Here is a 14238-nt window from a genome sequence, read left to right as displayed (position 1 = left end):
ATGCTCGCACTTGCTCCGGAGTTATGTGCCCTTAATCGAGAATGTTCGTTCGTTTCCGTACGACTGACCGGAAATAATTGGGAATTCCGTGTTCGCTTACATTTTGAAAGCGTTGACATCTACAAAATGTATTTAATCGGCTTTCAAAAGAGTGTTTTGATCATATACAATGATTATGTGACAAAAATCTCAACATATAATGTAATACAGAGCGGGGAATCCCTAGATGACGTATGCACGGAAATTTTATATATGGCGGCGCGAATTCTATTTAAGTCACGTGATCAAATGATATTGTGAGACCATTTCCAGGTAAAATTGGGGCTCCCGATAAAAACTGACCCTTTATTCGTTTCTTTGACAACTAAGAACAAATATCAATTCCCATGACATTGTATCGCTAAGTCTTTTATTCTACAGAATGACATTTGTTCGATTTTTCATTGTCTAATTTATTTTGCGTGTGCGAATGACGAAGGAAATCCAGCATGGCGTCACATGGTTTCCTCTTTGGTTACTAATCAAATCTACTGGTAATTCATTTATTTACCGAACATGAAATCTCTGGATCAGTGAATGAGAATTGCCCCTTCAGATTCTGTTATGCTTATTGAAAATATATATGAATTTTGATTTAAATGACATTGAAAATACTTCCCGTTTCGGATGTCAACACGAACTGAATATTTGTACGCGACCAGACGATCTATTCAGAGACTTAGGGTTAAAGACTTGTTGCATATGAAACTGTTGAATGTGAAATTAAGATACATAAGATGTCAAAGATAAAGCATTTATTAACTGTTGACTTTAATTTGTGTCTAACTTTTGGATATATATATTATTTTGTTAAATGCCTCATTTATTTGGAATTCCCAGATTACCATTTCACTCTGAACAATGCATCATTTACATACATGGTAGTTGCTGTGTTTTAAAGCTATCATGGTCATTAACAATTTAATTGTTTGTCTGAAAATCATGCTGTATTCTGTAAAGTAGCGTCCGGTTTTTATCTGTCAATCTTAAATTGTTTACAGATAATTTATTATGTATATGTATGTATTTCACCCTAATAAACACGACAAACAAACAAAAACATTTTATCTTATAACAATACAAACAAAACTATTTCATAATTAAAATGTTACATTCTGATAAGTTGAATAATCATAATATTAAAATATTGTTAATGGTTGTACTTGTACAACTATAGTCGCCATCAAATTCAAATAATTATGACATCTTGAAAGGCTATTATACTTTTTGCATTGACGTCTTACAGCATCATCACAAAGCTCAAGCCATCTCTTTTGGTTAGTTATGAGAGGGAATTTTGCTCAACTTTGAGACCCAATTTAGCCCCAAAAAATCATTGAAGACAGGCGTGTAGCTCCATATACGCCAACACTCACATGCATGCACATCGGCATGCTAAACACAAAAAAAATATTTACGATTTTCAGCATTCTATGTTTAAAAAGAGTTAATATAACGACATATATTTCTATTTAATTAATCGAGTTTTCTTAGCCTAACCTATTTGTCATCACTGAATGACATTTGTTCGTCCAACCGTCTGTGAACTTTAAAACGTTTTATTATTTTTTTATGATGTCCATTTTTCTTAATGGTATTTTTCTTATTATGCCCCTGCCAAATGGCAACAAGTTCTTTAGGCTGTATACCCATTTACGTCGGTGCAATTATTCGAAATTGTTTTTTCTCTCTCTTACTTTGTTTTGCCTCAACCAAATGTTGTAAAACTTATACACAATGCTACGTTCTATAAAACATTGATCAAGTTGGATTTGAAGCCAGATCCAATGTATGGTTTCCAAGTTAGGCCGGCAGGTACAAAATGTATGTCCTAGCTACATGTATATAGTCCTTCTTTTATTTGTTATCTTACTTTGGTTTCATGTATCACAAAAAATGTATGATTCACATCAATCGTAAGGTTGTCCAATCATATGCCAACTTCCCTGTGTGAGACACTTGATGCAGTAAGCCTAATGCTGTATCCTTCTGTAGATCCTTTTTGAGTCTTATGTTGGTAGTGCCAGTAACATGTGTTATGATAGATCTTTCAGTATAGTACTTCGGTTGAGAACATGTATGACCAACCATGAATAACGATAGGTCATCATCACTAGCATTAATGCATATTTATCAGGATTTCAGTGTGAATATGGACATATTGTTAATTGTTATTTGGATGGAGAGTTGTCTCATTGGCACTCATACCACATCTTCCTATACATTGTATCTATACCGTCGTGTCATATGTTTTCAATGTCATATGTTTTTGTATCATCCATATTTCATCTGTTTTGATTTCACACCAGTATATTGTTGCGGTTTTTCAGTTTCTATATTTGGAACAACAACAACACTACAACTTGACATCTTTAAAACATATTCAAAGTCGTTTTTAAAGACGCTCAAACAAATTTAATAAAACTGACCAGATTAGCCATTTTTATTTAATGCCCAAAATATGCCTCACTATAATAGTTGTTGAGCAATATTCTGAGGAGTTAACTGAAGTATAGCTATATTGTCTGCCTGCTCGACATGGGATCTTCAAGACATGTGACTGTCGTGTGGTTTTTTGGTCATTTCTAGTACAAACGAGTGCGTGAAAATTATCATGGTTCTTATATAAAATGGCTGTTCAAAATCCATTTATTCAATATTTTATTGACAATTCTTTTCATAGATCCTTTATACACAGAGATGAAAACAGTCTTAACTTTTTACATTTAAACCCTAAATTTTAAAAACTGCATTTTGTTTTCCAAAAAAAATAATGTCCTTTACTATTTATTTCTAGTACTGAAAAGTATTGAATAACCTTTATTATCATTCAAGCGATCACCAGAACCATGACTATAAATTCATTTCCTGCCCGTGAACTGATCCAATTTTTAATACATGCGAAAATATATGACGCCATTTTTTTTACATACAAATATCGCAAAGTAATCGGAAATGGTTAAAAATCGTAGAAGCCTCGACAAAAAACTAGATACCTAAAATCATTTGATAGGACATGCTTTTCAAATTTGAGTAAACACCTGAATAAAAACGCAACATTGAAAATTGTTATTAGTACGAAAACACATCACATGATGATATAGTTATGGAAAAGTTTGTTTCTGCTAAGACCTGAAATGCAGATTTTAAACAATTTTGAGTAAATTCTGTCTCACAAATATGTGTTGTTTAAGATTATGTACCATGATTTACTGTATTTATAAGAATTCTGAATATTATAGTTTTGCATTAGTGAATTATATTAACGTCCTATGAGCACAACCTTCCTATTATGGAAAACCACCAAAAAAAAAAAATCTTCATAAAGTGGTCCCAAATTTTTTTTTTAGTTTAGATTGAAGTCTTGTCATCATAGGGCAGAAGAAATTTTTCAAGATATTACATTTGTCCAATTTTAGGAATTTTCCAAGTTTTTCTATGGGACAATTACATTTTTTGTATCACAATTATAAGCCATATAGGTTAGTTAATAAAGGTCTATCTTTATCAGTGTTCCCGCCTGCCCTAAATAGAAGGGCGCCCCGCCCTTGGTGCCCTTACCCCCGCCCTTCTGCCCTCCAAAGCCAAAGAATGCCCCCCTCTGCCTTTTCAAAAGATACATTTTACAAATTTCATGCCTTCTGGCGTTTCCGGTAAAATTGTTACCTGAGTGATTGTGTAACACTAATTAACTGACAATAGGATTAAGTTAAATACCTAATGCCTTTGGCAGTTTTATCACCTCTGCTAATGATTGTTCACTGCTAATTAGTGGATTTAAGATAATTGAACAAATACTAGATATTTAATACAGAATGAAAATGCTGACATGTTAGCCATTTGTAATGTTTACGTATCATAGCATATGTACACATAAAAAAAAATATTTTTAAAGAAAATTTAAAACAATTTAAAAGGCAGATTAAGTTTTGAGTAAATTGGTAGATTGGTAAAAACGTTTTGTTTTTATAACCATGAGTATGAAATTAAAAGAATAACCAAAGAAATTTGTATTTGAACATAACAAGATTGCACCACTTCCTGTTTTATTTCTTGTATTATAATCCTCCTTACATAGGAGCACTTAACAAATGCTTTTATTTTTTAACCATAATGGAGTTTATACCTTCTGTAATATATGCAATGTATTATTGCATCATTATAATATAATCATCTCTTGTATCACCTGTTATATTTATAAAACTCCCTACTTAGGAGCACTTTGGTGTGCACTTCTTAATACTTTTTTGTAACAATTTACAAGTTAGGTAACTTTCAATAACACAAATACTATATGTCTAAACAAGTAGTTTTAATGTAAATAATTTAATTACATAACAAATTCAATTTTGTTTAGCTCCATCTTTCAGAACTACTTGTTTATTTTTATAGACTTGTATAATTAAGTTATATAAATTATAAAATAAAAAAAAAGATTTTTCTAAGGATTTTTTTCCTGATCAAAATGCACAGTTTGCATAAATTTACATCAATTAAAATGATATGCTTTGTGTCATGGTATGATAATTTGATAATAAAAAAATCTTACTGGAACCAACACTTGGAACACATTAATTTCTGAATAAGGTTAAAATACAAGTAATGTTCTGCAGCTGAGCCTAGCAATATATAATACATATATTCAAGGTTATTAATACACTGCCAAACAGTGCCCTTACAATTTGGGTTATTGCGCTAAAGTGCCCTTTCAGACAAGTAGCACCCTTCTGCCCTGAGATTCAAGCTGGAACACTGTTTATTCTTATGTTTCATACAACATACATGTATATGTTAACATTTTCAGGGTTTGGTTCTTTACAGAAAGCATCCCATCTTTTATTTATATTTATTTCTTTTCAGTATCTAAATTTGTATATAGTGTTGTGTAAATAAGTGTACAGGATGAGTGCTGCGGTGGCTTCATCGCGTGGGAACACAAGACCCATGAAAGAAAAACATGGAAAATCCACCCCACAGACACAAACAAAATCAGAAGGACCTCCTCAGAAAGTACAGGCAAGTGTTACCCTAGATAAGGATAAGGGTCAAATGAAAAAATGCATTTATTGTAGAATTTGTATTGTAGTACATTGTCAGAACAAAAAAATATAGTTCTTACAGTGAAATATAATGACATTTGTTAGAACGTCGAAAGATTTGGTTTCATAAATGCTCAAGTTTTAATTCGTTACCTCTAAAACAGTCTTAAAAACTTATGATTTAGTTCTTTTAGTCCTTTATCATTAAACTTTGCATTGTACACAACATTTTTTGATAATGCTTATATTTTGATAAAAATTTAGGCTACTCCAGAACAGATAAGGTTGGCACAGTTGACAAATGATGCAAATTCATTAGATGAATCGGCATTCAGACAGAAGGTGAAACAGGTATGTTTTATATCATTTGTTAACCATAGTTTCAAAAAGTTGTCTTTTTAAAGAATATATGACAAGTACTTTCAGAATATTGCAAAGGGACAAGAAAATAAAAATGATTGATATTAAAAGAAAGGAGATTTGGTATGATAACTATCCAGCAATATTCAAATGAAGTGGATGTAAGATATTAAAGACAGCTGTAAGGCTATCAATAATGAGAAAATCTTGTACCGATATGTTGGATTAATATTAGTTAAAGATTTCGAGTCTGACAATAATGTCTACATTTGAAAGGTTATCACTTCTTATAATCTTTGTAACCCAAATTTGAATTCTTTTTTCCTATCTTTATTTGTATAATATCCTCAAAAATATCTATCAATCTTTGATAAAAGTTCAAAGGTCAGTTTATTCCACTCAAAGCAAAAGATAGATGGAAAAAAGTCTTGTTTACATAAATTTGCATCTTTTAGATTAAACTTAGTAGTTTTCTGATATGATAGGTTGCCCCATTGATTGGTCTTGTTTTATAACATGCTGTGTGATTTATAAAGGAACCATAATAAAGTAATAATTTTCATCTGGTGGTGAACTGATCACAACTTTTTTGATGTGAAAGTGTGGATTTTGATATGTGTTCTCCATTTTACAGGTGATCGATGTAACAGGTATTACAGATCAAAACGAAGTAGAAATAGCTTTACAAGATTGTGGCAACGATACAGAGAGAGCCATAAATATGTTGTTAGAGGGCAACACAGTACAGGTAATTAACTCATTAGTATGCATTAACATTTGCAACTTTTAAGGACTGAAACACTGTCTGATGATAATATTTCATTTTCTGATTTCTTTAAATACTATGCAAGTATGTACATTTTGCTGAAATTTTTTGTCCTAGTTTTATATATTTTCGAAATAAAATTAGGAAAAGCTGGTGTTTTCTTTCCTGTAAATTCAGAAAATATTGAGAGGTTTTGGTTATTGCAAAAAAATACAACTCGGTAAGCATGGCAATATTTATTACTTGCATTCTGATATTTAATTCATACACCTGTTGCAGGTTGCTTCCATTTGTAGAAAACCAGGTGATAAAGAAAAGATAGCATTATACATAATAGATTTTAAGTTTGGGAACAATTATTTTGGATTTCATTTTCAGTTATCAATAAAGAAAAAAGACCTGATTGGTTTTTCATAAAAGACTTATATCCAAAATTTAAAAGGTTCAAGTGTTTTGTTAACAATGCATTTCCTATATTTATGATGGATTAGCCTGTTTATGTTCTATTTGATAAACAAATATTATATAATTGAATAGGGAGAATGGAAAGAACCTGGAAAGAAAAAGAAGAAGCCAACACCTGCTCCTGCTAAATCAGAACCTACAACAAATCATGTGGATGAAAAAACAGAAGAACCAGAACAGAACACTGAGAGAGAAAAAGTCCCAGACAAAGATCGATCAGAGAATATTTCCCGAAGAGGGAGGCGGTTCGACAACAGATATGATAGCAGACCACCACGTTTAGCAGCCAGAGGTAGGGGGAGAGACAGACCAAACAGAGAAAACAATGACAATGATGCTGGCGAATTTGGTGGTACATTTGGACAAGACAAAGGGTTTGACAGTAGAGGACGTGGCAGAGGTAGAGGTGGGAGAGGTAATTATAATTTATGATTTTATTACTTGTTACATTGTAAACTATTCAATGAAAACAAATATAGTTATATTTTGCATCAAAGAGAAACAAATAAAAAAAAAAAACCACTACTTGACAAGAATACAAAAAGAAGGCTAAACAAATTTGATACAGCTGTCGATCAACATTGATTTAAAAAAAAAGACATCTAGTGCCAGCTGATTGTATAAAAAAACCACCAATTGTATGTTATGTTTATGTCCCTGTTGTGAATAAATTATTGAACTGACAATGGTTAAAGGAAGTATATAGGAACTTGTGTATTAAATCACTCCTGCAGGCAAAATTCCATGAAAGACTTGTTGGTTTTAATTTGTTTCTGGCAGTTCTTGCAAAGTAGATTTGCCAAGGCTCTGTGTTAAAGACCGTACTTTGACCTATAATGGTTTACTTTTACAAATTGTGACTTGGATGGAGAGTTGTCTCATTGGCACTCATACCACATCTTCATATATCCATTGATTTAAAATAAGTTTTTAAAACAAATGCATATATCTGAGATACTGACTTGTAAACTGTAATAATTTACACTGTCTGGATTAAAAAAAAAATATTTTGTGTTGTACATGTTGTGTCCATAGATACATATTGTTTATAAAACTCTCCAGTCTACTTAAAAAAATGCATAGTCTTTATTAATATGTCACATTTATGTGTAATACACCTGGAAAAGCATGTAGTATTTGCTGCATGCTGTTAAGAAGCTTTCAATCAATCAGTCTAGAGATATATTTTCTTTTGTAGGTGGTTCAAGAAGAGGAAGAGGAAGGTATGCTTATTTTATTTAAAGTAGGATAACTCTTCATGTACAAAGGGGGAAAAAACATGAGACCACATTTTTGCGGATTTTATTGTTCATTTGTATATGACATGCACCCCTTTTTGGTCCATGAAAATAGATAAAAAAGTTTGTGTACATAAAACATATAAAATCTTGAAATCAGTACTAGACAAAGAATATCTTTTTTTTAAATAGCAAAAATTATCATCAAGTCAAGATCTACAAATAACATTTGAAATTATCAGTAGATGTCTCAAAGAAGTTTATTTATTTATTATATTTTATTTACAACTAGCTTTCTCAGCAACCAGCTACATGGTTAAATTCTGCAGTTTATACGTTGTATTCTTGTTTTCAGGGTTTTCATGAAAATGATAGATTTATACAATGTAGTTAGTTCCCAAAAACAGCTCCCATAAATGGTCAGGATCACTAACAAATTAGTCAGTTTAGGTTGTATTATGTGTTATAGTATGTATAATATTATCTGTTTGCTGCAGGAGTTTTAATGCACAACCCCCTAGAGATAGAGAAAGACAGCCAGCTAAATTTGACAAGGGACCACAAATAGATACATGGACCAATGAGACAGCTGCAAATGCAGAAAAAGAAAATGCCACTGGTTAGTTTGATAAACTTTTAAAGATATTTCTAATGGAGAACATTTAGTTTGATATACTTTTAAAGATATTTTTAATGGAGAACATTTAATTGCGTCAACAAAATTAATACTGTTCCCTTATATCAAAGGGATTGTTTTCTTTTAAAAAATACAGTTTCAAATAATTTATAAATTGTTTTGAATTTATTATTTTTTCCAAAACAAATGATAGAAAATTGTTTGGTAGCTTCTGAATCTGTTTTGAAATTGGAGTCCAGCACTCCAGACAGCTTTAGTCTTTTACTGTATACATAAAATTGAGAATGAAATGGGGAATATGTCAAAGAGAAAACAACCCGACAAAATAGAAGATAACAGCCAGCGAGAAAATGCAGCATCCGGGGTGGGCCTCAGCTGGTCCCTACATAAAAATGTGTACTAGTACAGTGAAAATGGATGTCATACCAAACTCTAAAACATATAAATGAACTAAAATTAAAAATAAAACAAGACTTTTAAAGACCAGAGGCTCTTGACTTGGGACAGGGGCAAACATTTGGGCAGCGTTAAAAAAGGATTTTCTATATTTAAAGGTCCCTGGGGAGATGGAATAGAAGACTGGAGTGAGGATACATGGCAAGGCAATGTAAGTATTGAATTGTTCAGTTCATTGGATGGCAGTCAGTGATGCTTAATTTTACCCTCCTTTTAGCTAACTGTCTGCTTGCTCAGAATTTATTGCATTCTTTTGTATTTCATCAGGGTTTCAATCAAATTTGAGCTATCATGCTTTCTGAAGTGTAAACTTTTAGTAAATTTATCCCATCTAGTATCAATTTATATGAAATAGGACGAAAGCAACACTATTATACATGTTAAATGCTTTCTGCAGCTATTGGTTTTGGTAAATTTAAATCATATCCGTATTTAAAGCTGTTTATATTGTGTATACTGGTTTTAGAATATTCATACATTTGTATATAATTATTAAGGCATCTTAAAAAAACATAATGCACAACAATCAATTTTTACATAAAAAGTTCTTGGGAAAGTTTCCCCTTTTATATTTTGCAGAGTGCAATCATTAGTATGATTCATAATATTAGTTACTGCAAATTTACTGATGATTTGCGAATGTTATAAGAATGCGTTTCAAAGTTAAAAGAAAATTAGTATTTTGATCTATTCATACAAAAAATAGCATCTGAAACTTGTATTGAGGTATCTGTATGGAGGCAAGGACTTTGAATTCATCTTTTAAAACATGTAATAACTAAATTATTTTTGAATATGTTCAGTAATAAATGATTGCATGTCACTCCCTTGTCTACATGAAATATGTAAACATGATATTAATAATTTCAGACACAGAAATCCCCGAATCAAATAAAGGTAGGATAACACATTTTGTATAAACACTAAAATGGAGCTTATGTGAAGGTTATGGTGGGGAGCCTGCTTTTATTAGCTAGTCCTAGCTTTCTTTTGTGTCTTATGTTTGAACATTTTATATCTTTTCCTTGCCTCCCATACATATGATTTTACAAACAATTTGAATTATTGAAATATTTCTCTATTGGTACATATGCTCTTGATCGGCATGTATTACTACTACAAGAAATGGTTTGTTTTTAGATCCATCTTTTAAATATTTTCTGTTGCCTTGTTTTCACTTTTAATTTGGCCATCTACTGCATGTTTATAAGACTACAAAATATGTCAAAAGTATTCAGTGTATGATTTTTTTTAACACATCAATTTGATATTCTTTGTACATTTTTTGATTATTTCAATGTCTTCAGAAATCTTACTTTGAGGATATTAATTTTAAGGGTATTTAAATGTGTTTTATGTAACGCTTAAATACTAAATGGGCTGTGTTAATTAAGAAATTATTGCGTGCATTTATTATTGCGATTTTGTCATTTTAAACTAAAATGTGATTTAAATTTTTGCAACATAAAAAAAATCCTGTTTAATTTATATAAAAAATTTCAAAATTGCGAGTGTAAATTATTGTGATTATAACCCTTTAGCAATAATAAAAACATCTCAATAATTTCTGAATTTAAAGTATAGGAAATAATGCTGAAAGTGATGTAAAACACCATCAGTCAATATATCAAACCATTAAGGATTCATTTTCAGGAGACATGATCAGTATTTGATATAAAGTTTATCTGGTTGGAAAGCTATTGATTTGTGTATTAAAAATATATGTTTGAATTGGCTTGATGTTGTAGGAATTTTCAGAATATATCTATTATTTTGAAAAGTGATTGACAAATAAAGATAACCAATCCATGAAGAAATTTCATAAATTGTCAGTTCTGAATTTACACAATTAATTTCAAAACTAAAGCATATTTATGCCTTTTACACAACAACAAACAAGGTCAAGTGATCAACAGTTTCCTAATAAAAGCTTAAATGTTCTCATTATTTCCTGATGCCAGGAAACATTTCCTGCTGGAAACAAAAAAGAAATCAGGAATAGTTATGATATTAAAATAATGGAAATCAACAAAAGATTATCAGAAATCAATATATTTTAAAACCTATACTGGCCAATCTCTTTTCTTGACATGTCAGTAAATTGGAACAAGTAAAATCTAGTTTGTATAAGATGAATACAAAATCTGTATCCAAATTCATAGCATTCTGACAACATGTTAGAATTGGTGGGGGTGGGGAGGGGAAATTATTGCCTATACACGTATACTCAAGAATGTCATACACATGCACTTACTATATTGATGTTGGGGAATGCAATATCTATGTTGATATGTATATGTGTAGATTGAAAAGTACCACTGCACAATTTATATAAGTATTTGATTTTTTCATGTATTTAACATTTTTGTATTGATAAAAAAGTGGAGTTTTACAAGTAAACTTAAATAATTGTGGCCTTAAAATGGACTTACTTGTCTATTATTTAGAAACATGTTATATGGAAGCATTTACAGGCTGGTCAAAACTTGTATATGCCAAAAAAACACTTACCAGTCACATACATGTCTCAATTAGCCCCTGAAGACAGCAATTTTGAAATATTATACATCTAGTAGTCACTATTTGCAGTATATTTCCATTTTATTAAGAATGGAACTGTGATAGCTGTAAAGAGATTGGTAATTTATGTCCCTATTCACTCTTTATATATTTGACATCTTAAGTTTTGATGTTTAGTAAACTGTAAAACTGTTGTTCTTTTCAGTTGACAGAAACAAAGGTGTTTGAATCCTCGATACAGAATAGAGAACCAGAGCCAATGACTGACTCATCCAACACACTCGGACAAAGGTAGTCACATTCAGACAGTCTTAGCAATTGTTTAAACACCAGTTTAATATTCTTATGTGTTTACATTGCCTTCTTCGGGTAACTTTAGTTTCCCTGACTTATTATTCAAAGGGGAATGCTCTTTTCATCTAAAGCTGTATATGGCAGTAGATCCACAGAAATATGTTGGACATTTTGTCCAGTGAAATGATGAGAATTTGAATATCATTGTAACTACTTGTTTTAATATTGGAAAAAATACTAGAATTATGCAATTTTACTCTGGTGCAGATATGACAATGTATGGGTTACCAAGGAAGTTGTAAACAAGGTCAAAGTGACCTATGTTTAAAACTTAGTAGTCCTTTTAGTATTTACCTCTGAATTTCAGAAACCATCCAGATTAACATGAAAAATGGAGCATTTCTTTCTTACATTAATTTCTCTATATTTTACATGAACAATTTCTGGATTCATACAGACACTAATTCCAAATATGTTTACTTTTCAGGATAGACATTGGAGTACTTCTTCAGAAGACAACAAATGAATCTCCCGAGTCATATTTGACCCAGTATAATCAGCAAGCAACAGAGTCCATAAAAAATACAATTGGGGTGAATATTTATTTTGAGATTTTAAAGCTAATTGACAGCATTCTGACAAATAGTGAAAGGGCTGTCTTTTCATATGTTTTTAAACTTGTCAAACAAGATACTGTACATGATTTTCTAAGTAGCTCAGCAGGGTGAAATTAGGATAGAGAAATATGATATTGATTAGATAAATTATATTTTTAAAACTGAATTAATTTGAAACAAAGGTAATTTATGATTCTGTCCTCAACACAACAAAAAAATGTGAAAAAAAATATGTGCCTACATTTTGTTGCCTATTGGTTTTTTTTAATTTCTTAACTATAAGCACAGTGTGTATGGTACACACAGTATCCATGATTTGGTTCTTAATTCTAAATATGTGAACAACTTTCAGGAAAGTTTCCATGACAAAAGTACATTCTAGCAGTTTAATATTAATATTAATAAGACTTAGTAGTTACCAGTTTCATTGTTATATTCACTTTTTATTATAGATTGGTTCAGCATCCAGACAATCCTTATCCAGTCAGATGGGTGCATCTTCTTTAACCAATCATTTATCATCAGGACCATTAGGAGGCCATCAGATGGTCTCTTCATCCTTATCTAATTCCATGTCTGTTTCGTCAGCATCTTCAGCGGCAGTTGATGCATTGGTGTCATCTTTTACCCAGAATTCCAATTTAAGTACAGGGGTAGATGGAGGAATTGATTTGACAGCATTAACACAGAATAGTAGGGCCAATATTGACTTGACTTCACTGGCTCAAAGTCGACAGAATATGCCACTGGATATGAATTCATTATCTCAAAGTCGGCAGAGTGTTCCAATGTCAATGAATTCACAGACAGATTCTTTATCTTCGTCACAGCAGAGGCCTAAACCTCAAAGATCAAAGTTGCCACCTCCCTCAAAGGTAATGAATAATGTAAATAGTAGCCACCTCTTTGAAGGTAAATGAATATTTCCTATCATAAAACTAAGGTCTTTGTACTTAAGATTTGGAATAAGGTTAGTTAGTGTTCCTTGTAACTTATGGTTAGGTTTAGTATTTAGGTTATGTATAGGTTAGGGTCAATCTGTACAAATATGTTAATATAGAAAATGATAAGTTTGATGGTTTGGACTCCAAAGTAAATGAAGGCATCCTTTAAAGTTTAAATAAAACATAGACTTTAGCTACTTGCTTCTTAAATAGGTAAAAGGTCAAAGTGTAACCTCTAATTACAATTTCAGCATAACAAAATTTTTCAAAATAATTAAAAACTTGATGCAGATGAATTTTGGATCTGTCGAACACCTCCCTATTTTCTGATACTTTGTTTAATAAGTTTTCTTAATGCAACAACAAGAGAAGAGGGGCGAAAATACCAGAGAAACAGTCAAATTCATAAATCCAAAACAAACTGACAACACCATGGCTTAAAATTAAAAAAAGACAGACAAATAATAGTATACAAGAAACAACATAGAAAACTATAGACTGAACAACACAAACCCCACCAAAAACTGGGGGTGATCTCAGGTGCTCCGGAAGAGTAACAACTTATTTCTAACATACAGATACCAGCTTCTGCAGTAGAGATGCCAGGACACCGTAACACAAATAAAGTAGATGTACAGTTCGGTAGTATTGGTAGTATGGATGCTTCTTCAATGTTTGGATTTGGGAATGGAGAGTCTGTAGTATCCAATCTGACAAGTTCTGCCAATAACAGGTAAAGAATAGGGTTGTATCCTGTAAGACATAGAATCAGGCCTGTTATGAAATAATAGCATTATAGACATGTCATGTATTTTTGAAGCCATCCTCTTTATAGATTCTGCACAACCTATCTTAAACATTGC

The 14238-nt window shown here is 31.4% G+C and overlaps 1 protein-coding gene across 50 annotated transcripts in view; it reads left to right on the top strand.

Moving 5' to 3' along the window:
- Window positions 1–37: 37 nt before the first annotated feature.
- Window positions 38–14238, top strand: part of LOC139521951 (protein lingerer-like) — a 33748-nt gene continuing 19547 nt past the window's right edge. For 27 of the 50 annotated variants that reach the window (XR_011664123.1, XR_011664122.1, XR_011664121.1 and 24 more), the window contains exons 1-13: window positions 213–312; window positions 4900–5055; window positions 5343–5429; window positions 6073–6186; window positions 6742–7084; window positions 7868–7892; window positions 8405–8526; window positions 9099–9151; window positions 9871–9897; window positions 11726–11811; window positions 12302–12407; window positions 12884–13306; window positions 13954–14108. Coding sequence is in view for 11 of the 50 variants with exons in the window: in XM_071315774.1 (XP_071171875.1) it covers window positions 4942–5055; window positions 5343–5429; window positions 6073–6186; window positions 6742–7084; window positions 7868–7892; window positions 8405–8526; window positions 9099–9151; window positions 9871–9897; window positions 11726–11811; window positions 12302–12407; window positions 12884–13306; window positions 13954–14108 (1655 nt within the window). In the remaining 39 variants the exon portion in view is untranslated. Of the gene's footprint in view, window positions 313–4899; window positions 5056–5342; window positions 5430–6072; window positions 6187–6741; window positions 7085–7867; window positions 7893–8404; window positions 8527–9098; window positions 9152–9870; window positions 9898–11725; window positions 11812–12301; window positions 12408–12883; window positions 13307–13953; window positions 14109–14238 lie in introns of all 50 variants that reach the window. The other 23 variants (XR_011664139.1, XR_011664138.1, XR_011664137.1 and 20 more) reach the window with 2 other exon arrangements.

This window comes from Mytilus edulis, chromosome 4 (assembly GCF_963676685.1).
Source record: "Mytilus edulis chromosome 4, xbMytEdul2.2, whole genome shotgun sequence".
Taxonomy (NCBI): Eukaryota; Metazoa; Mollusca; class Bivalvia; order Mytilida; family Mytilidae; genus Mytilus; species Mytilus edulis.
Note: the sequence above shows the minus strand (reverse complement) of the source record. Positions and strands in the feature narration are given on the sequence as shown.